At 37.4% G+C, this 22,312-nt stretch overlaps 4 protein-coding genes across 4 annotated transcripts; all 4 read left to right on the top strand.

The window, feature by feature from the left end:
• Positions 1 to 4,736: 4,736 nt before the first annotated feature.
• Positions 4,737 to 8,052, top strand: LOC113684382 (octopamine receptor beta-2R). Its single transcript, XM_089204558.1, has one exon. The coding sequence runs from the start codon at positions 6,217 to 6,219 to the stop codon at positions 7,132 to 7,134; it is 918 nt and encodes a 305-aa protein (XP_089060684.1). The 5' UTR covers positions 4,737 to 6,216; the 3' UTR covers positions 7,135 to 8,052.
• A 3,607-nt stretch (positions 8,053 to 11,659) lies between these two features.
• Positions 11,660 to 14,524, top strand: LOC149047290 (beta-1 adrenergic receptor-like). The gene has a single exon (XM_089204556.1). It carries the CDS (start codon positions 12,844 to 12,846, stop codon positions 13,756 to 13,758), a length of 915 nt encoding a protein of 304 aa, XP_089060682.1. The 5' UTR covers positions 11,660 to 12,843; the 3' UTR covers positions 13,759 to 14,524.
• A 1,105-nt stretch (positions 14,525 to 15,629) lies between these two features.
• On the top strand, positions 15,630 to 17,459 carry LOC149047289 (5-hydroxytryptamine receptor 4-like). The gene has a single exon (XM_089204557.1). The coding sequence runs from the start codon at positions 15,630 to 15,632 to the stop codon at positions 16,521 to 16,523; it is 894 nt and encodes a 297-aa protein (XP_089060683.1). The 3' UTR covers positions 16,524 to 17,459.
• Positions 17,460 to 21,028: 3,569 nt separating this feature from the next.
• Positions 21,029 to 21,853, top strand: LOC149047288 (melanocortin receptor 4-like). The gene has a single exon (XM_089204242.1). It carries the CDS (start codon positions 21,029 to 21,031, stop codon positions 21,851 to 21,853), a length of 825 nt encoding a protein of 274 aa, XP_089060368.1.
• Positions 21,854 to 22,312: the final 459 nt, after the last annotated feature.

Genomic DNA, 22,312 nt, shown 5'->3' with positions numbered 1-22,312 from the left:
ATTCTATCGCACATACTTAAGTAATGGAGGACTTTTTCCCTGATTACATCGACTTACCTAGGCACGAAGGTTGTTCAGAGGATTCGAGAAAGTTGTGCAAAGCTGTAGCGCATTATTTCATATAACCACACCTATCGCAGAACGAATAACCACACCTATCGCAGAACGAGAGCGCGGTTACTACTTAAAATAATCCCTGAAAAAAGGATATAAAAATTTGAGCGTTTCTCAACCTGTTAAAAGGATATATGTAAATATCAGAAATATTTCTTTGCGATAAGTGTTTCGAGGAACACAGTAAGGCTGAAAGTGCTGTTACTCCTTAGCTAACGATTATTGTAATGAATAGAACTGTGAGAAAATCAATGAAATGTACGCACATTAAGTAATCTAATGTTATAGATGTGCTCGGGGTGTACTATTAATACACTGAATTTAGATATTTATTTTTCTATCCCAAGTTCCATACAATATTACAAATTGGAACTTCTACCATACATAGTGACATCATTAGTCTTCACTCTGATGCATTTAATTTTACCCTAAGAATAAATGCAAACAAACTAATCGGTTATTTATCTGGCTGCAGTCTCGATCAAACATGGAAACAGTACAAGACTAAAGACGCACTGTGACCGAATGAAATATTTTTGTTTTCTAAAGTCTAATGAAAAAAGAATCACAAGATTAACAGTAGCTTATTGCGATGGATGCCCCGTCGGTTAACATATCCGTGTACATACAGTTAACATCAAACGATGCTTAAAACCTCAGCATAGCCTTGCCTTCCCCTTTCTTCATCGCTGTGCGCAATGACGTCGGTCTCCTTTCCAAACTACAGTAATTCTCTGCTCTGGTTCGCGTCACGGCGAGGGTGATCAAGCCGCTTTAAATGGTTAGGAGGAAGGTCTGCAAGTAAGTGAAGGTCTATCAGATTTCTCAAAGTGATCTTGCACTAAAAAAAATGTTATCGGTTCTCAATTTTGCTTTACGTCGTAGGCATCACAAATTACCAGCAATATAAATTATTCTTTCCCCTGACCTCATTCAGGTGGTCATGTCCGAGACTTAATCATTATCAAGTTTAGATTTCCTCTATTGTTATTGTAAGAGGGCTTTAGGAAGATCTCAATTGAAACTTCTCCGGCACATAATTATTTCGCAAACTATCATTTCTTAAAGTACCATATCCTTCAATACCATTTCCTAAAGTACCATCTCCTTCAATACCATTTCCTAAAGTACCATTTCCTAAAGTACCATTTCCTAAAGTACCATTTCTTAAAGCATCATTTGCTAAAGTACCATTTCTCACGTAACTTTTTCTAAAGTACCATTTCGCACAGAATTATTTTCCGAAGTACCATTCCGGAAAAAGATGAATTTTTCACAGCGATGAAAACATGATGTCGGACAGAAGAGTATATTCCTTCAAAAGCAGATGCGGTAGGTTTTTATTTTTAGAATGAGGCACTTGTCAGCAAAATTGCCATCAACTGGGTCCAATATGTGAAAAAAAAGGGCCACCACTCAAAACGTTTTCAGCACTTGATCACGACAAATACGATTTGAGCGCAAATTTACTGTTCATATGATGATTAACTGTTCTTTATAATGCTTTTAAAATTGAATGGCGTTGTTATTAGGAATACGATATAGACAACTTATCAATGGAACGATATGAAGAGACAGTTATCAATTCTTTGTGGGTTCACATAATATCAGTAGCATGCTATTTCCCTTTTACACTAATAACAGCTATAATGCTTACTAGTGGATTAACCTTATCACTTTACAAGGTACAAGTCTTGACAGTTGCCTTCAACAACTTTAATTCCTTTCTAAATCCAATACTTTACTGTTGGAAGATCAAAGACATTCAAAACGTAGCAAAGGAAACTATAACACAGTTTTGTGCTCTTTTGTACGCTTAATAGGACTGCGGAAAAAATGAGTAGAAAGTGAGAAACTAAATTCCACATGCTTAGTAGGTCAATGTCCTCGTTGCCGTCGCCGTCGTAATTTGCTTAAGGTCTCCATTTTGTGACGCGACCTTCCGAGATTCGCCTAAAATGTAGAGCTTCAAAGGCGGCATTTTGGCGGAATTCAGATATTATCGATTTTCTCGAAAATAAATCGATATTCAGCCAAACGAAGCATGCAGTGGTTTGTTTTTCTCTAAGGCCTGCCTAACTTTGAAATATGAGCAAAATTGATTTTTTCAGCTGTTGCCACCAATTGTTTCACCATTGGTAACATTCACTCTTATGAAAAAACACTAGTTGAAAATACACGTATCATGTTTTGATCACATTATGACCACTTAGCAAATTAAGATTTCGTAAAAGTACAACGGCGCAAAGTACGATTTCGTAATAAACTAAGTCACAAAATACCATTTCCCAAAGTTTAATCGCAATGTGCCATTTTGCAAAGTGTCATTTCACAAAGTACCATTTCGTACAATTTTAATTTAGGAAAGTGTTACTTCGCGAAGTACCATTTTGCAGAGTACCATTTCTCAAAGTAATATTTCGTTAAGTATCATTTCGTTTCTCTCAATAAGTGCCATACGTGGTCTTTTTTTGGTTGGACATAGCACATTGCAACGTGCCACAAAACACACGAGCGTGGATTCGAAAGAAGAATATTACAGAATTTAAAATGTAAATTAAAATGGCCACTTGGTACACTTGTCCTCTCGCCAGGTCCTTAAGCTAAGCACCTTTCAGTTGTCTTTATCTCTTCCGTGGACTTTTGTTAGAAACTGAAATAAATTGAAACTGTTCCATTTGATAGCGCATTTAAATGAAAATAACCTCACCAATCAACTCTCTATAAAGTGACAATACTTGGAGTGATTGTAATGTTGGAGAACTGAAGAACCAAAGACATCACTTTTCTCGTTGAGCTTAAACATCACTTTCTGAAAACATCCGACCTTTGCCTTGACTCGTGTTGTTGAGAAGAAATTATGAATTTCCTCGGATTGACAAACCGATCGGTGTTTTGCTACGGGCATTATGGCAATAAATATCATCTCCCTACCTTAGCAATATTTTGTACGGTCATGTATGGTTTTCTTTCTGTAGCGACTACTCTGGCAAACATTTTGATTCTGGTCACCCTTCGCAGAGAAAACAGTCTTAATCCTCCATCCAAACTGTTGCTTTTTAATCTCACAATCACTGACCTTTGCGCTGGCTTTATCTCACAATCAGTATCAATTGCTCTCACTCGGACAGGAATAAGCCAAAGCACCTTTGAAGAATGTCGACTGCTGGAATACGTAGCATTTCTGTTAAGTACAATTTTCTCCGGTGTATCTTTGTCGACGATAACCGTCATTTCTGTGGATCGACTCATGGCTCTCTTGTTAGGAATACGATATAGACAAGTTATCACCATAAAGCGAGTTCGTATTGTCGTCTTTTTACTGTGGGTCCAAAGCGCTTTGATGGGAGCCGTTTCGTTGTGGAGCATCAGGGCATTCGCAATTGCGAGCGGTGTAACGACCACGTTGATGATAACAATCTCGACCTACTCTTACACAAGAACCTTTCACTATTTTCGATGTCGGCGAAAGGCCGTGCAAGATCATGAGTGCCCAGGAGCAGGTGCCAAGCTGATGATGGCGCGATACAAAAAGACAGTCATCAATTCGCTGTGGGTTCACTTAACGTTAATGTCATGCTATCTTCCCAAAAGGACGTAAAGACAGCAGAGTGGCAATAATTCTTAATAAAGAAATGAAGATGACATAAGAATGTCGAAACATGTCTTGCAAACTAAAAGTTGTGGTCTCTTTATTAAGAATCATGCTATCTTCCTTTTACATTAGTCACGGTCATAACGCTTATTCGTGGATTAAACTTAACACTATTTGTGGCACAAGTCTTCGCGATTATTTTAGTCAACCTTAATTCCTTGCTAAATCCCATTCTTTACTGTTGGAAGATCAAAGAAATTCAAAGAGCCGTTAAGGAAACGTTAAGACAGTTTTGCACTTGTTTTGTCGCTTGAAAGGACTACGGATAAAAAAGAAAAGAAAACGCTTATGAATAAAGTTTTTGTGATTACGCATCGTAACCAAATAACAGATTCGCTGATAGTGACAATATCATGATTTTTGTCGCTCTGGTAACTACCCAACATTACAATACAAGATTTTAACTGCCTCATAAACGACGACGATGATGATAAATATCTAGACGAACGTAGCACGAGCTTTAAAAGTGTTAACATGCTAAACAAACATGGCGGCTCGATACGATCGCACGATTGTTACCCGAAAAGGTGTGTTAAAAACAGTTTAACACAATAAAGTTTTTATGTGATGGAATGTAGCGTTTCCAGCAACTGCACCCATAATATTCATAGGCCTTCTACGCCTGAAAAAGAAGTCAACCGAAAAGAAACACCGTGGGAAAGATTGCCAATAGGCGACAGATTCGAAAGTCAACGGATGCTTAGATATACATCTTGGCGAAGTTCTATTCCATAACGTAATGTTTTGCGACAAAGAAATTAGGGATCTTTTGAGTAAGATTTATCGCATTTCCTTCAGTGGAATTTACTAAGATTTGCGTGGAGCCTTCGCTTAATAACGAAAGTCATTTTGATAATATTTACTACAGCAAACGATAGTCCGAACCTTACTCATTGCCTTTTGATGGCTTTTATTGACCATGAAAGGCGAAAACATGCATATTTTCTAGAAAAACATTACGCTGGCGCGCGCGGCAACATTGAGCAAAAACCCTAAGGAGCCTCCTTAAGAGATAGTTGATGGTTTTGTAATGAGCTTTTAGGCCCAGTCTTACAAACACTAAGCGATGCCCTGTTTTACTGACTGATGGTGATGTGAATCATTGGCTAAATATTGATCAGTGTGAGTCGGTATCAAGAAAAGGGAATGGTGTTATCTTTCTCGTCTCAGTGCACCGTGCGGTCCATAACTTCTTGTTTTTAACAGATATCCGCCCACATTTGTACGAAAGATCCCAACGACAAAAAGATCAACAAAATATGAAGAGCTCGCGCAAGATTTCAAATTTACAGTGGTTCTGCCCTAAATTAAAGGTGTCTCAGAGGTTCTTCACCGCTGCTAACAACAACAAGGGCTGCACACAGTCTCTAGATCTGACACGCGCGATATCGATGTTCAAGTCACTCTAAAGGGTTTCCATAAGAGATAAACCCATTTAATCTGTTTTCTCTTTCAAGGTATCAACGACATATCGATAGAAATAAGCAGCAACGAAAGCCACCTGACAAGTGCAACAATGCTTTATTATTAATTATTGACAGGGTGTGAAATTGCGCCCAATACAGGCGCCAATACGCATAAATTTTTCACTTCGCGACTAAATCCTGAGAATAAGCCGCCAAATTGGCGACTAGAATGCTTCAACATAACCTTACCTAGAGATATAGTGAATTAAAAAGGTTTGTAAGGATAAATCCGCAGCAAACCTCCTCTATAAGTTTGTTTCCAAAACGCAGCAGACGCATCTCGATCGATAACTAGACACCATCTTGGATTTAGGTGAGCTTGAACGTTGTACATCATCCATCCTAGAGTCCACTTTGTAGCACGTTAAAGATCTTTTTCCTAACTTAATTTTGAAGTGTCTATCTAGAACGCTGACAGCGCAAAAAAAAGTTTTGATCAATTTACATAGAAATGATAACGACAAATGGATCTTATAACATTATAAACGACGGCAAAAAATAGCTCCAGAAGATTAACTTCTACCAATCAACATCAGAGCCAATAGTGTCGCGACGAATTGGCAGTCAAAGTCTCAAAAATTAATTTCAAATGTCACACAGGGTGAAGTACAATTCGTAATTAGCAAATGTTTTTGATCAGAAGGGGAACTGAAGGTTGATAAAGAATATCGGCGCAGAGTAAATGAACGCCTCCTGGCAAGCGCAATACTGCTTAACAGCAGGCGATTAATAACAACGATCACTTCGCATAAAAATAATGATGACAAAACGTTAAAAAAATTTCTAAAGATGTTAAAAATTTCTGCCGAGAACTTCGACCAATCAACATCAAAGCCAACTATATCTTGACGAATTGACAGCCGAAGTCTCATAAATGAATTTTAAATAACGCTCTAGATAAGGTATGATTCGTAACCAGAAAACGTTTTTGATCAGAAGAGAAACAGACTGAAGGTCGATAAAGAAGTCGACGCTGTAGAAATGAACGACACCCACACTTTGGGAAACCAAGGTAAACCGCTACCTTTGGAGGCAAAGATCGCTTTAGCGACGTGGTTGGGTGTCGCAGGGTTACTGACAATAGTTGGAAATGGAATTGTCCTGTGGTTGATTTTCAGAAAAAGATCTCTAAGAACAATTTCCAACCTGTTCCTGACCTCGTTAGCCGCTGCAGACTTTTTAGTGGGACTTGTTATAGACCCAGTCTGGATTGTCATACGATTTTTGGGTTATCACTCTAATAAAACCTACATTGAAACCTTCGGTAGGAGTATAGATTATCTATGGATCCACACTACTGTAGCAACAACATTTAACTTATGCTGTGTTAGCCTGGACAGGTATGTAGCCATCATTCATCCTCTGCGCTACCACGATTTTCTCACCAACAGAAGATGTTATTTACTGATAGCTAGTGTATGGTTTATGTCCCTTGTCTTACCCTGCTCAAGGTTCATGGTTCAGGATATAACAGCTTTATCAACATTGTATATATCATTTACAGTTATGACAATATTATTACCTATGTCTCTTATCGTGTTCTGTTCTCTTCGAATTTTAAAAGCCGCCTTAGCGCATTACAATAGCATAAACCCGACGAGCAGCTGTGAGCAGAATCAAGACACTATTAGAAGAACTAAAAAGAACTACAAGGCTGCTAAAACAGTTAGTATCATAGTGGGGCTATTTGTGGTTTCCTGGTTGCCAAGTCTCATTACCGGTTTTGTACATTACTTCAATACCAAAGGGTCTCATAACGCAAATTATTACACTGTGTGGACATTTGTTGAAACAACAGCGTTTACCTCATCTGCAATCAACCCATGGGTGTATTGTTTGCGAAACGACGAGTTCTATGAAGCATTATCACGTACATTTCGATTTCTTAAAAAACGGTAATTTGGATAAATGTTTCGTATTCAATTCAGAGACTGTACAAACGGGGAACTGGCTGTGTAAATTCATAACGCACAACTAATATTTTATCAAACAAAAATGAAACGTAGCTTGGTTAGTTGGTAACTGTTTCCCCTAAAGACTAGCCTAAATTGATTTTGAAGTTTGTGACAACAGCTGCATGGTTACACTAAATCAAGTTGTTCTCAAAACTCAGAAACGGCTTAAATAGAAATTTCCTAACTCCATCCAACCTGTAAATAATAATTACCCATTCAATTATTCTAGCTTTAACTGCAAATTTTGTATTGGGGAAGAATTTATTTCCACTTTCCGGGGAAGTTTTCGGCGACTTTTTGTAGTACAGGAAATGTTTTACAGGGTACTTTGTCAATATTTTCTTTGGGTACCGAAGCATTAGGTTCATTACCACAAAAAGTGTTTGTGTTTTCAATCAATATTCAGAAAACAGGCTATGGAAATAATCATTAAAAAGACTTATCATTTATTCAAATGGTATCTCTTTGAAGTCGGTAGTACATCACGTTTTCTTTAAATGTTTACAAGGAATTGTATTACAAGTCAAGAGACAGTTACTAACTGGATCTTTGTAGTGTAAAAATATATTTCCCTTACAAAGAGATATTTCAGAGGCCAGGAATGGTAATATCCCTTCCCTTTTGCTAATTATTAGGGTTTCTCTGAGTAAAGGCCAGAAGTAAACTACACTTGTTTAACGTGTAACAAGTGAACTACACTTGTTGACGCCTCACCTAACTTTTTTACATGACGTGGTTGATGAAAGGGTAGTTCGAAGGGTAAACACAATTTTGCTGTGGAGTTGTTTATCGATGCTTGTACATGATCAGTAAGGAACGTATAATGAACTTATAAAAAACAATAAAGTGATTAGGATCTCATGATGAACACACAACTTAAAGCAGTTAAAATTTAAATTCCCATCATATTCGTGCTCTAATCAATTGATCCTATCTATATTTACGACTACCTGTTACGCACCACCTATAGCTTACCAGCATAAAAACAAACCATCGCAAGAAAAGAAGGAGAGATTTGACAAACCTTGAAAACACCTTGAATATCTGGGAGTTCTTTTAAAGAAAACATAAAAAGCCTAAAACTATTAAATAAAGCGCAGTTCTACATTTTTTATCGTCATGGAGTACTTCTGTACTTCGAGCCAGCCTGCTTCTATAACACAGACAACTCTGCGTCAGCCTACACCGACTGGAATTGGAAAGAGTATACGTTATTGGATCGATCCGCCTACGATAATTATTCCCCCTAGCAGGCACCATAAAAAAATCGAGTAGATGTCCGCTAAAGGAAAAAACAAGAAGGAAAGTTATGACCATTGCGGCCATAAAGTGACAATACAAATAATGTCGGACTCTTGTTAATGTCAAACAAACGGATACCCTGCTTTCCCGCGGAGAAATGAAGATTTGACGATGCTGATCCCAACTACTGCTTTGTCAAAGGTCGGTATTAAATTTTTCTGTTGATTTGCAAATTAAGACAAATTTCTTTGCCGAGAGTACATTATTATGCATGGCGAGTTTGCTTGATAGGGAGGGAAAACAAAAGAAAAATTTTGAATTTTTCCCTTGACAAGGGTCAGCGTCCACTTATGAGAGAGTGTCCGCCTCCGGGAATAAGTTAAAACAGAGTTTGACCGGGAAGGTAAAAATGGGAATGACTGAGTTGCCAGTAATCGGATCCTTGTGTTTGCGCAGAGATTTCTGGGATACCCATTGGGCATACATTGCAACTCAACTCGTTAGAAAGAAATGTAAGGCGAAAGGTTGTTTCGACGGCCTAAAAAACGATTTTGGAGAGAGATTATCGCTTTTTCGCCGCTGTTTTATCAGAAATGGATTTGGGTAATGTTTATAAGAGAAAAGCGTAAGTTTTTATTTGAACAACCATGAAAAATGTAATAAAATATACCGATCAACTTTTCTCCATGCACAAGGTTTATTGTTAACTTGGTATCGCTTAATGGTCTCAAAATTTAGAGATGTTAGCCATAAATTGCTAAGGAATAACTCACTAAAGCCTTTTCAGTTTTTTTGACGTGTGTTTTACTCTACGTGGTGATTCTTACATAGACTTACAGTCTTTACACTTCCCTCGTATCAACATTATCTTTATCCATTTATGATAAAACTGCGGCGAAGAAAACGATAGTCTATTAAAAACCTTTTTTTTTGGATATCGAAACAACCTTTCGTCTTATATTTCCTTCTTGTAACATGCAATGTTTGCCCCATGGCAATCCCAGAAATCTTTGCGCAAACGCAAGGATCCAATCACTGGTAGCTCACATTCATTCAAAAGTGTCAGTAAGTGGAGCAATCTGAGTGTCCGTTGGCGGAGAGTTGATTATAATTATTTCATAACAATTCACTCATGTAGCTTCAAATTCTATATACCAGAATATTCCATGAATTAAAGGAATTGTAGCAGAAGCACCAAACTAGCTGGAGGATGTGAAACCCGCGCAAGCCGAGAATTTTGCCTCCGCGTTTTGGGTAAATCGTACTAATATGGATGTACCTTTTTCCTCCCACACTGAGGCCCAGAAAAAATAACAAATTTGTCAATAAACCGTCGCTATTTCGATTAAGGCAAAGCAAGAGAGGATAAACTATCCCCTCTAGGCCAAAATTAATTGGCGTTATTGTGAATTTATTTGGTATTCGTCGTTTAAAAAACTTCTTCATTTCTTGTCCTAGCGTTTAAAATGTTTGCAGACGCGATTTTTTTGAAGTCGAGAAGGTGTTTGGACTTTTTGTGACGTGAAAAACATCGTATTTTCGGTGACCGTCGAACAGTTGGGAGTCTAAGACCAAACACACAAATTATAATAACAAATAACTGAAATTTTTTAAACATAATCAAAACGAACTTAATTTTCGGTTTAAAGTTTTCACAATTGCATAGCCCCTTGACTTAGAGGCCCTAATTAATGCAACGTAATGATGTGCAATGTGAAATACATTTTGGAGGAGTGATTGTGATTTTCACGGGTTTAGAACGATTGGTAGCCACTAGTTTTAGGCGCCGGCTGTTTTTTCAAATTTCCAGACTTCACACACAAAGAGGTCTTGTTTTAGTCACCATGCACATAGGGTTAACTGACGTCGCATACAGCTATTTCAATTTACGTTGTCGGATCAAAGCTTCAAGGGTACGGACAAGACCGAAAGGCGGTATGGGTAGATTAGAATTAATTTTAGGCTTTCGGGGTTGTAGGCTTGAGGCTTTGATCCGACAACGTAAATTGAAATAGCTGTATATGAGGGGTGTATAGGTACTGTAAAAATGCACTGCCGATCGACTTGAAAAAAAAAACCAAGTCATGCTTAGTATAAAATTATAATGTTCGATTATTTTGGGATCTCATACATAAATTATCACTGGTCTCTTTAATTCAAACGTTCTAGTGGCGTAAAATAATTTGTTTAAGTGTTAAAGTAAAATTTCTTTAATCTTCGGCCCTTAAATCTAATGTGATCTGAAATACTTTTCAATGATCTAGTAAAACACGATTTATCTAAACTTTTCACTTTCGTTACACAGACAGGAATGCATCTGAAATCTGCAAAGAGACTCATGTTTTCCCAAAGCTTTACCTGCTGACCAATCACAACCGACTAGTTCAGGATATGCAAATTATTATGCTGCCCGCTGATTAAATGAGCACTGCAAGTACATGTCGCGAAAGACAATAGCATTCTGGGCGATGTATTAAGTCGAGAACCAAGAGAAAAATTCCTTCACTGCTCTTCGAATTTCCTTGATTTTCTAGCAGTAGAGAACTTGACTCATCGACGAGTTTAGATAAACTAAACATACGGCAAGTGCTTCGGCCAGAAAAAGAGACGAGTTTAGCCCTTGAAGAAGGATTACAACTGTCACACCTGAAAAAGGAAGATAACAGACAGCTAATGTAAGGTGAACTCACAAAGCATTGATGACCGTCTTCTTTTATCGCGTCATGTTTGGCGAGGTTCCTGCTCTTTTTCCTTCTAATTCATCCCGCAGTTGTATTCGTCGAATGAAATGGGTACACTCCCTTTGGGCGAAGTCTTGCAAGGTCCATTACAGTCATTTAGAAGATCATTCACTCCAATTATCTAGTGAGGTTTCGTTATTAATGCTGTTATTTATATCAAGTTTACGCGGATATAGAAGAATAAAATTATGTTATAATTTCTTCACTGCTCTTCGATTTCGCTTAATTTTCTAGCAGTAGAAGACAGGATTCAGCAAGGACTTGATGTAAACTAAACATTGTGCAAGCTCTTCGGCAAGGAAAAGAGAGGAGGTAAGCCCTTGGATAAAAATTACAACAGTCAGTACAGTAAGGGGACGATAACCGACTGCTAATATAAGGTGAACACACAAAGTGCTAATGACCGTGTTTTCAAACCGCATCATGTTTGGTGAGGTTCCTTTTTTTCCCCTGCCAATTTACCCTGCACCGGTATTTGCTGACTTCGAATGACATGAAAGATTCTGGAGAAGGAATACGTTGAGATCATCAGCTCCAATATTATCAATACTCCACTTGAAAGTAGGTATGATATCTTTTTCCAAAAGTAAGTGAGCCAACCACAATACTTTTAACCATATTGACAGGTCGCAAACTCTTGATACAACTTGCCTGTATCTCATCCCTGATAACAAGGCGAGGAGTCTGTACACCGAAACACTATTAAGGATAAAGGAACATGTAAGACGGCGTGAAATTTGTAAACCGACTGAGGTAATCTTCTCCAACCCAATGTCGATTATAAAACAAATTAGACCTAGAGATTAAGCTACTAAAGTTTAACATAGCTTTCAAGATACCTCTCATACAGGTCTTAATTAAAATTGGGTTTAAAGGTTTCGTTGCCAGCATAAAATAGGGTCAATTCTGCTGTCATTTACACTCTCATTTATCAGTTCATGCATTGTATTAAGCTGCCGGGCATTTTTTAACTATGCATGTTTACATGAATATGTTACTTTACCAAAATTAGTTTACAAGTTCGAATTCAACCTTTTTGAGACCAAATATTTTTTGCGTTATTTTTTATTTCGGAGGTTGAAGTAGCATTTCAGCTACGCGAAGGAGATCGATTCTTTGTATTTCTTTTTTTTGTGCATTATATTTTTATACTCGTTTTGAATTTATGTATTTCATTAATATTTATACGATAAACCAAATATATATTTATACGATAAACCAAATATTACATGTTCGATCGTGGGTACAATTTATCAAAACTCGTAGACAGACATTTGAATCCATGCACTGCCATTAGAAATCTTTAGTGTCTTCTTAAGAACCCATTCACTCTGCTTTCTCCTTCGAATTACAGTGTCATTGACATAAATTTAAATTTGAGCAAGTGTGAGAGTCACTTGACAAGCGCAACAATGCTTACCAGCAGGCAATTACTAACAAAGATCACTTTGCATAAATATGATAATAACAAAACGTTAAAACCATTTCTAAGGACGTTAAAATTAGCTGCGGAGAACTGACTTCAAACAGTCAACGTCAAAGCCAACAATATCTTGACAAATTGACAAAATGATCCTCTAAGTAAGATATGATTTTGAATCAGAAAACGTACTTGATCAGAAGAGGAACAGAAGGTTGAAATCGACGCCTAAGAAATCGACACAGTAAAAATGAACGACACCCACACTTTGGGATACCAAGGTAAACCGCTACCTTTGGAGGTAAAGATCGCTTTAGCGTCGTGGTTGGGTGTCGCAGGGTTACTGACAATAGTTGGAAACGGAATTGTCCTGTGGTTGATTTTCAGAAAAAGATCTCTAAGAACAATGTCTAACCTGTTCCTAACCTCGTTGGCCGCCGCAGACTTCTTAGTAGGACTTGTTATAGACCCAGTGTGGTTAGTGGTAAGATGTTTGGGTTATAATCCTGAAACCTACTTCGAAACCTTCGGTAGGAGTATAGATTATCTATGGATCCACACTACTGTGGCAACAACATTTAACTTATGCTGTGTTAGCCTGGACAGGTACGTAGCCATCATTTATCCTCTGCGCTACCACGATTTCCTCACCAACAGAAGATGTTATTTACTGATAGCTGATGTATGGTTTATGTCCCTCGTTCTACCCTGCTCAAGGTTCATGGTTCAGGATAAAAAAGCTTTATCGACATTGTATCTATCTTTTACAGTTATGACAATATTATTTCCTATGTCTATAATCGTGTTCTGTTCTCTTCGAATTTTAAAAGCCGCTTTAGTACATTACAATAGCATAAAACCGACGAGCAGCTGTTCGCAGAATCAAGACGTTATTAGAAGAAGTAAAAAGAACTACAAAGCTGCTAAAACAGTTAGTATCATAGTGGGGCTATTTGTGGTTTCCTGGTTGCCAAGTCTCATCACTGGTTTGGCGCACTATTTCAGCAACCTAGTGTCTTACGACTCAGCCTACTACACTGTGTGGACGTCTGTTGAAACAGTGGCATTTACTTCATCGGCAATCAACCCATGGGTGTATTGTTTGCGAAACGACGAGTTCTATGAAGCATTATCACGCACATTTCGATTTCTTAAAAGACGATAATTTGGAAAAATGTTTCATGTACAACTCAGAGGCTGCACAAACGTGTGGAAATTTCTTGAAGTAGTGGCGTTTAATTGATCTGCAACCAACTCATGGCTTTATTGTTTGCATAACGACGAGTTCTATGAAGCATTATCACGCACAATTCGATTTCTTAAAAGACGGTAGACTGACCCTATGAAGTCATATCGCACAATGCAATAACTTTTTTGTTCAAAAAAGTAAAAGTAGCTTGGTAAAGTGGTAAGCTGTTTTGCCAACCATGAACATTGGTTGTTTTCATGGTTGGCAAAACAGCTGGTGGCTCTAAATTAAGTTTGTTGTCAAAACTCGAATTGCTTGTCACTTGTCAATTGAAGAAATTTCCGTAAACCATTAAGCCTACAAATAATAATTTCCTAGTCAATTATTCTAAGTAAAGTCTTAATTCTAACAGCTAACTTTATATTTGGGTAGAATTAACTTGCGCTTTTCAGAAAAGTTTCCGGCGATTTTATCTTGTATAGGGTAGTTTTTGGGGACTTACGATAATGTCTATAATTCCTCTGGGTGCTGAAGCATTAGATGTATCATTACGAAACCTATCTTTGTTATTTCAATCAGTTATCTAGAAAAACTGCTACTTGTGAAATACCATGTGCAAGAAATATACGGGAAGCATTTATTACCTTTTAATTTGCTCGACAAAAAGGCGCTTTCCTCACAAACAGATAATTATTCAGGTATAAAATAAATAAAGGGGAGCTGAGTAAACAACGAGTCAAAATGATGCGAAGAACGTTTGCTGAGTTTTAATCATTCAAATTTACCTCAGAGTGATATTGACAAGCACAAGCCGTGGGCGGTCGCTCCTCTTTCCTTTCGATAGTTTGTAGGATTCGTCAGAGTTTTAGCCAGAATTTAAAGCGTTTTTTGGGATCTACACTTGTTCGGCGATACTTCACTCAACTAAATTCACAAAAGGGGTAGTTAATGAAGTCAGCAAATATCTGTTTTGTGAACGGAGGTGTTTATCTGCGCTCGTACATGATCAGTGAGAATGATTTAAATAAATGAGAAAGATAAAAGGATCCTCATTAAAACATGACTTATAGCAGGTGAATTTTAGATTCCCACTAATGATATGTGCTTTTATCAATTGATCATCAGATATCATGTTGATCTAAAAAACGCCATTCATATGGCACCAGCATTACCAAAGAAATTGCAAGAAAGGAAGGGAAGATATGGAAAAAACTTGAAAACCTCAGATGTCTAACAGTACACTTCCAAAGAAGAAATAAAGAGCTCAAAGTAAATAAAACGGCGTTCCAATATATTTTAATTGTCGTAGCGATCTTGGTACTTTTACGATTGGTGTCTCATGATAATTCCCTCATGTAGTCTTTAGACTATCACATAATTTTTCATTACTTGTACGAACTGTAGCAAAAACTTCAAAATGAAATATTTCTTCTCGACTGGGAATTCACCTTTTCACTCGAGAGGGGATGGATTTTTCACTTGGCATGACTGTACTTCTTTTGTGCTACAATTGACTATTATTTAATGCTCGACGTTTTGACGGGCGAAAACAAAAGCATTCGACTCACTGAGTTAGTTAATAAGAAAATCGACGCGTTGACAGCTTACATGGACAAAAGCATAGCAACTAGAGGTTGAAGGTGATTCACCACCCAGATATTGGCTTGAAAACCGGCCAACAGTGTTTCTTTAATAATTTATTAAGTTCTTCGGAGTTGATCTTTCCTATTGGGCCAAACAATATGCGAAATATATTAAAAGTGTTTTAAATCCATAAATTGTTCTTCATCTAATATCAGAGAAGAACTCACGCCAAGTCAGCGGAATGGAAAAGACGCCTTTGCAACATGAACAGCACCAGTGAAGAGTTTAACCAAGAAGAAAGGATCATTTTAGCAGCCTGGTTCAGTGTCACAGGTCTGGTGGCCGTAATTAGCAACACTGTTGTCTTATGGTTGATCGCCAGAAATCATTCCCTCAGAATAATTTCGAATTTTTTCATTGCTTCATTGGCTGTGGCGGACTTGTCGGTAGAACTTGTTATAAACCCTGTATGGGCAACGGCCAGGTGCATCAATTATGACGAAGACAGTTATCTGAAAACTTACGGTAAAGCTATTGATTATCTGTGGATACACACCACTGTAGCTACAACGTTCAACTTATGCTGCATTAGTCTGGACAGGTATATTGCCATCATTCATCCGCTCCGCTATCAAGAGCTTCTTACTAACACGAGAAGTTATCTCATCATAGCTTCTGTATGGGTCTTGTCGTTTCTTCTCCCCTGTTCAAGGTTTTTTGTGAGAGATGATTCCATTGAGTTGTGGTTGTCTTTTACAATCATAACAGTGTTAATTCCTATGATCGTCATTGTGTTCTGTTCCATTCGAATATTGAAAGCCTCTGCGACGCAGTCCAGGAGAACAAACGTTGTTACTTTACAGAATCAAGAACCTGTGAACAGACCAAAACAGAACTTAAAAGCTGCTAAAACAGTTAGTATTGTGGTGGGGCTATTCGTTGTTTGCTGGCTGCCGAGTCTAGTGACTTCTTTCACTCAATATCTGAGCAAAAATGTGGTTTACTCCACCATGTATCATAAGGTTTGGACGACTGTTGAGGCAGTAGCCTTTACTTCCGCGGCAATCGACCCGTGGGTTTATTGTTTGCGAAACAGCAGATTCTATGAAGCATTTAATCGCACTTTTCAAGTTCGCAGAAGACAAATTATGGTGTAAACTTACTTTCGTCGTTCAACTGACAGAAAAGCACTCGTAGAAACGAATAACCACTAGCTTAACATTTGTTCGTAAAGAAAAGTTGAAGGGATATCAAATTTTATGACGGGCAGACCACTTTTATTTTCCCTAAACGACGAACAGTAAGGATTTTCAGACCAGAAACTCATGGATTAAAACATGAATAAAGCCGATTCAAATTGTGAATAGAACCAGATAATGCAAATTTAGATCTTTGTAAAGAATGTTATAGACAATATATACGTTATAAATGTAAATATTTCATTGAATTTACCTTTAAAATATTTACTACAGTCTATGGTGGGCTTCTTTGATATCGAGAAAATTTCAAATTTAGAGGCATTAATGTGACTGACTAATGTGCACTGATAAATTTTAAAAGGGGAGTGTTAGCTACTATTGAATCTCAAAACAATTGGCAAACATAAATTCGAGTGATTCATCAGAGCCGGCTGTATTTCAAATTTACTTAATTCACAGGCAAATAAGTCTTCTATGAGGAATTGGAAATAGGTTTCAATGACATCGAATATATGTGAGGCACATTAGTTGCTGTATGAATGTCTTTGGCGAGTAGCAAAAAAACAAGTTATGCTTGGAAAGAGCGAAGATTTTTCTATGCAATAGCAGTGATCAGTTATATTGGAAAAAGCTGACATCTCTATGATTTGAGTTATCTTCGAATAGATTAGTTAGACGTAGTTTTTAACATGTTGGGGTTATACAGTGTTGTTCAAAAGTAATGTAAACTTTAATTGGCCAATAACGCGCCTTATTTTTCCGATGTATCGACGATGAATTGCGCATTTTATGGAAACATTAGAACAATTAATCGACCAGACATCGGAGCTTTCTTATTTTGAATGACGGATTCGAGGCGATATATCGCTCTTGAGATTACAAAGCTTTCAAGGATTGGATGACCACTTTTTAAATACTACGGATAAAAAGAAAAGATAAAAAGAAAAGAAAAACGCTCCACAGAAATCCCATGCTAAGGGCACAATATTTTCCGTTAAAACGAAAGCTATTTCCGCATCATTAATTTGATATAGTGTGTCGTGAAAGTCAAGTGATTCGTGAACATTGCAAAACTTCATTTTAACCATTATTTCAGAACCCTAAGTGTAGTCTAAAACTACAGAAAATCTAGTACAATGTAAAAATTTGAAACGGAAAGTTTCATGTATAAAAAAGTTTAAGGGTGATGGATCAAACTTTGACCTATATAGTAATTATTACATTGACACTCCAAATTGTACTACCCTCAACCAATGTTTATGTCGATGTCATTTATCTTGAAATTTACCCAAAAGCCTCTTACTATTTAGGAAGTGCTCAGAGTGTATTATTTATACGCGTCAATTCGATTTTGGAGAAGTGGTCAGAGATTGAAAAAATTAATGTCAAGGTACTGCATTGCACATAAGTATATGTCGAAAAACTGCTTGATACAGCGTATTGCAGAATCCGAGAAAGTTAAGCAAAGCTGTAGCGCATTATTTCATATAACTACACCTATCGCAGAACGAGAGCGCGGTTACTACTTAAAATAATCCCTGAAAAAGGATGTAAAAATTTGAACGTTTCTCAATCTGTTAAAAGGATATGGGTAAATATCGGAAACATTTCTTTGCGATAAGTGTTTCGAGGAACACAGTAAGGCTGAAAGTGCTGTTACTCCTTAGCTAATGATTACTGTAATGAATAGAACTGTGAGAAAATCAATGAAATGTATGCACATTAAGTAATCTAATGTTGTAGATGTGCTCGGGGTGTATTATTAATACACTGAATTTAGATGTTTATTTCTCTATCCCAAGTTCCATACAACATTATATATTGGAACTTCTACCATACATAGTGACATCATTAGTCTTCACTCTGATGCATTTAATTTTACCCTGAGAATAAATGCAAACAAACTAATCGGTTATTTATCTGACTGCAGTTTCGATCAAACATGGAAACAGTACAAGACTAAAGACGCACTGTGACCGAATGAAATATTTTGTTTTCTAAAATCTAATGAAAAAAGAATCACAAAGAACCAAGTAGTTCAATAAAATGTTTGAGAGATCAAAGATTAACGGTAACTTATTGCGATGGATGCCCCGTCGGTTAACATATCCGTGTACATACAGTTAACATCAAACGATGCTTAAAACCTCAACATAGCCTTGTCTTCCCCTTTCTTCATCGCTGTGCGCAATGACGCCGGTCTCCTTTCCAAACTACAGTAATTCTCTGCTAAGGTTCGAGTCACAGCGAGGGTGATCAAGCCGCTTTAAATGGGTAGGAGAAAGGTCTGCAAGTAAGTGAAGGTCTATCTGATTTCTCAAAGTGATCTCGCACTGAAAAAAATGTTATCGGTTCTCAAGTTTGCTTTACGTCGTAGGCATCACAAATTACCAGCAATATAAATGATTCTTTCTCATGACTTCATTCAGATGTTCGTGTCCGAGACTTAATCATCATCAATTTAAGATTTCCTCTATTGTTATTGTAAGAGGGCTTTAGGAAGATCTCGATTGAAACTTCTCCGGCACCTTATTATTTCGCAAACTATCATTTCCTAAAGTACCATCTCCTTCAATACCATTTCCTAAAGTACTATTTCTTAAAGCATCATTTCCTAAAGTACCATTTCCCAAAGTACCATTTCTTAAAGCATCATTTCCTAAAGTACCATTTCCCACGTAACTTTTTCTAAAGTACCATTTCGCACAAAATTATTTTCCGAAGTACCATTCCGGATAAAGATGAATTTTTCACAACGATGAAGACATGACGTCGGACAGAAGAGCATATTTCTTCAAAAGCAAATGCGGTAGGTTTTTCTTTTAGAATGAGGCACTTGTCAGCAAAATTGCCATCAACTTGGTCCAATATGTGAAAAAAAAGGGCCACCACTCAAAACATTTCCAGCACTTGATCACGACAATTACGATTTGAGCACAAATTTACTGTTCATATGATGAATAACTGTTCTTTATAATGCTTTTAAGTTTGATTATTCAAACGAATGACGTTGTTATTAGGAATACGATGTAGACAACTTATCAATGGAACGATACGAAGAGACAGTTATCAATTCTTTGTGTGTTCACATAATATTAGTAGCATGCTATTTTCCTTTTACACCAATAACAACTTTAATGCTTATTAGTGGATTAACCTTATCACTTTACAAGGTACAAGTCTTGACAGTTGCCTTCATCAACTTTAATTCCTTTCTAAATCCAATTCTTTACTGTTGGAGGATCAAAGACATTCAAACGTAGTAAAGGAAACTATAACACAGTTTTGTGCTCTTTTGTACGCTTAATAGGACTGCGGAAAAAATGAGTAGAAAATGAGAAACCTAATTCCACATGCTTAGTAGGTCAATGTCCTCGTTGCCGTCGCCGTCGTAATTTGCTTAAGGTCTCCATTTTGTGACGCGACCTTCCGAGATTCGCCTAAAATGTAAAGCTTCAAAGGCGGCATTTGGCGGAATTCAGATATTATCGATTTTCTCGAAAATAAATCGATATTCAGCCAAACGAAGCATGCAATGGTTTGTTTCTCTCTAAGGCCTACCTAACTTTGAAATATGAGCAAAATTGATTTTTTCAGCTGTTGCCACCAATTGTTTGACCATTGGTAACATTCACTCTTATGAAAAAACACTAGTTGAAAATACACGTATCATGTTTTGATCACATTATGACCGTTTAGCAAATTAAGATTTCGTAAAAGTACAACGGCGCAAAGTACGATTTCGTAATAAACAATTCACAAAATACCATTTCCCAAAGTACCAAATCGCAAATTGCAATCTCGCAATGTGCCATTTCGTAAAGTGTCATTTCACAAAGTACCATTTTAATTTAGGAAAGTGTTACTTCGCGAAATACCATTTGGCAGAGTACCATTTCTCAAAGTAATATTTCGTTAAGTATCATTTCGTTTCTCTCAATAAGTGCCATACATGGCCTTTTTTTGGTTGGACATAACACATTGCAACGTGCCACAAAACACACGAGCGTGGAATCGAAGGAAGAATATTACAGAATTTAAAATGTAAATTAAAATGGCCACTTGGTACCACGTGGTGGGACAAGGCTTGTCCTCTCGCCAGGTCCTTAAGCTAAGCACCTTTCAGTTGTCTTTATCTCTTCCGTGGACTTTTGTTAGAAACTGAAATGAATTGAAACTGTTCCATTTGATAGCGCATTTAAATGAAAATAACCTCACCAATCAACTCTCTATAAAGTGACAATACTTGGAGTGATTGTAATGTTGGAGAACTGAAGAACCAAAGACATCACTTTTCTCGTTGAGCTTAAACATCACTTTCTGAAACATCCGACCTTTGCGTTGACTCGTGTTGTTGAGAAGAAATTATGAATTTCCTCGGATTGACAAACCGATCGGTGTTTTGCTACGGGCATTATGGCAATAAACATCATCTCCCTACCTTGGCAATATTTTGTACGGTCATGTATGGCTTTCTTTCTGTAGCGACTACTCTGGCAAACATTTTGATCCTGGTCGCCCTTCGCAGAGAAAACAGTCTTAATCCTCCATCCAAACTGCTGCTTCTTAATCTCACAATCACTGACCTTTGCGCTGGCTTTATCTCACAATCGGTATCAATTGCTCTCACTCGGACAGGAATAAGCCAAAGCACCTTTGAAGAATGTCGACTGCTGGAATACGTAGCATTTCTGTTAAGTACAATTTTCTTCGGTGTATCTTTGTCGACGATAACCATCATTTCTGTGGATCGACTCATGGCTCTCTTGTTAGGAATACGATATAGACAAGTTGTCACCATAAAGCGAGTTCGTATTGTCGTCTTTTTACTGTGGGTCCAAAGCGCTTTGATGGGAGCCGTTTCGTTCTGGAGCATCAGGGCATTCGCAATTGCGAGCGGTGTAACGACCATGTTAATGATAACAATCTCGACCTACTCTTACACAAGAACCTTTCACTATTTTCGATGTCGGCGAAAGGCCGTGCAAGATCATGAGTGCCCAGGAGCAGGTGCCAAGCTGATGATGGCGCGATACAGAAAGACAGTCATCAATTCGCTGTGGGTTTACTTAACTTTAATGTCATGCTATCTTCCTTTTACATTAGTCACGGTCATAACGCTTATTCGTGGATTAAACTTAACACTATTTGTGGCACAAGTCTTCGCGATTATTTTAGTCAACCTTAATTCCTTGCTAAATCCCATTCTTTACTGTTGGAAGATCAAAGAAATTCAAAGAGCCGTTAAGGAAACGTTAAGACTGTTTTGCACTTGTTTTGTCGCTTGAAAGGACTACGGATAAAAAAGAAAAGAAAACGCTCATGTATAAAGTTTTTGCGATTACGCATCATAGCCAAATAACAGATTCGCTGATAGTGACAATATCATGATTTTTGTCGCTCTGGTAACTACCCAACATTACAATACAAGATTTTAACTGTCTCATAAACGACGACGATGATGATAAATAACTAGACGAACGTACATAGCACGAGCTTTAAAAGTGTCAACATGCTAAACAAACATGGCGGCTCGATACGATCGCACGATTGTTACCCGAAAAGGTGTGTTAAAAACAGTTTAACACAATACAGTTTTTATGTGATGGAATGTAGCGTTTCCAGCAACTGCACCCGTAATATTCATAGGCCTTCTATGCCTGAAAAAGAGGTCAACCGAAAAGAAACACTGCGGGAAAGATTGCCAAAAGGCGACAGATTCGAAAGTCAACACATGCTCAGATATA

This window comes from Pocillopora damicornis, chromosome 4, assembly GCF_964200805.1.
Source record: "Pocillopora damicornis chromosome 4, jaPocDami1.2, whole genome shotgun sequence".
Lineage (NCBI taxonomy): Eukaryota > Metazoa > Cnidaria > Anthozoa > Scleractinia > Pocilloporidae > Pocillopora > Pocillopora damicornis.
Note: the sequence above shows the minus strand (reverse complement) of the source record. Positions and strands in the feature narration are given on the sequence as shown.

Bases quoted from the DNA above. Each gene is read 5' to 3' on its own strand.
- LOC113684382 (XM_089204558.1), top strand. From the start codon at position 6,217: ATGAACGACACCCACACTTTGGGAAACCAAGGTAAACCGCTACCTTTG.
- LOC149047290 (XM_089204556.1), top strand. From the start codon at position 12,844: ATGAACGACACCCACACTTTGGGATACCAAGGTAAACCGCTACCTTTG.
- LOC149047289 (XM_089204557.1), top strand. From the start codon at position 15,630: ATGAACAGCACCAGTGAAGAGTTTAACCAAGAAGAAAGGATCATTTTA.
- LOC149047288 (XM_089204242.1), top strand. From the start codon at position 21,029: ATGTATGGCTTTCTTTCTGTAGCGACTACTCTGGCAAACATTTTGATC.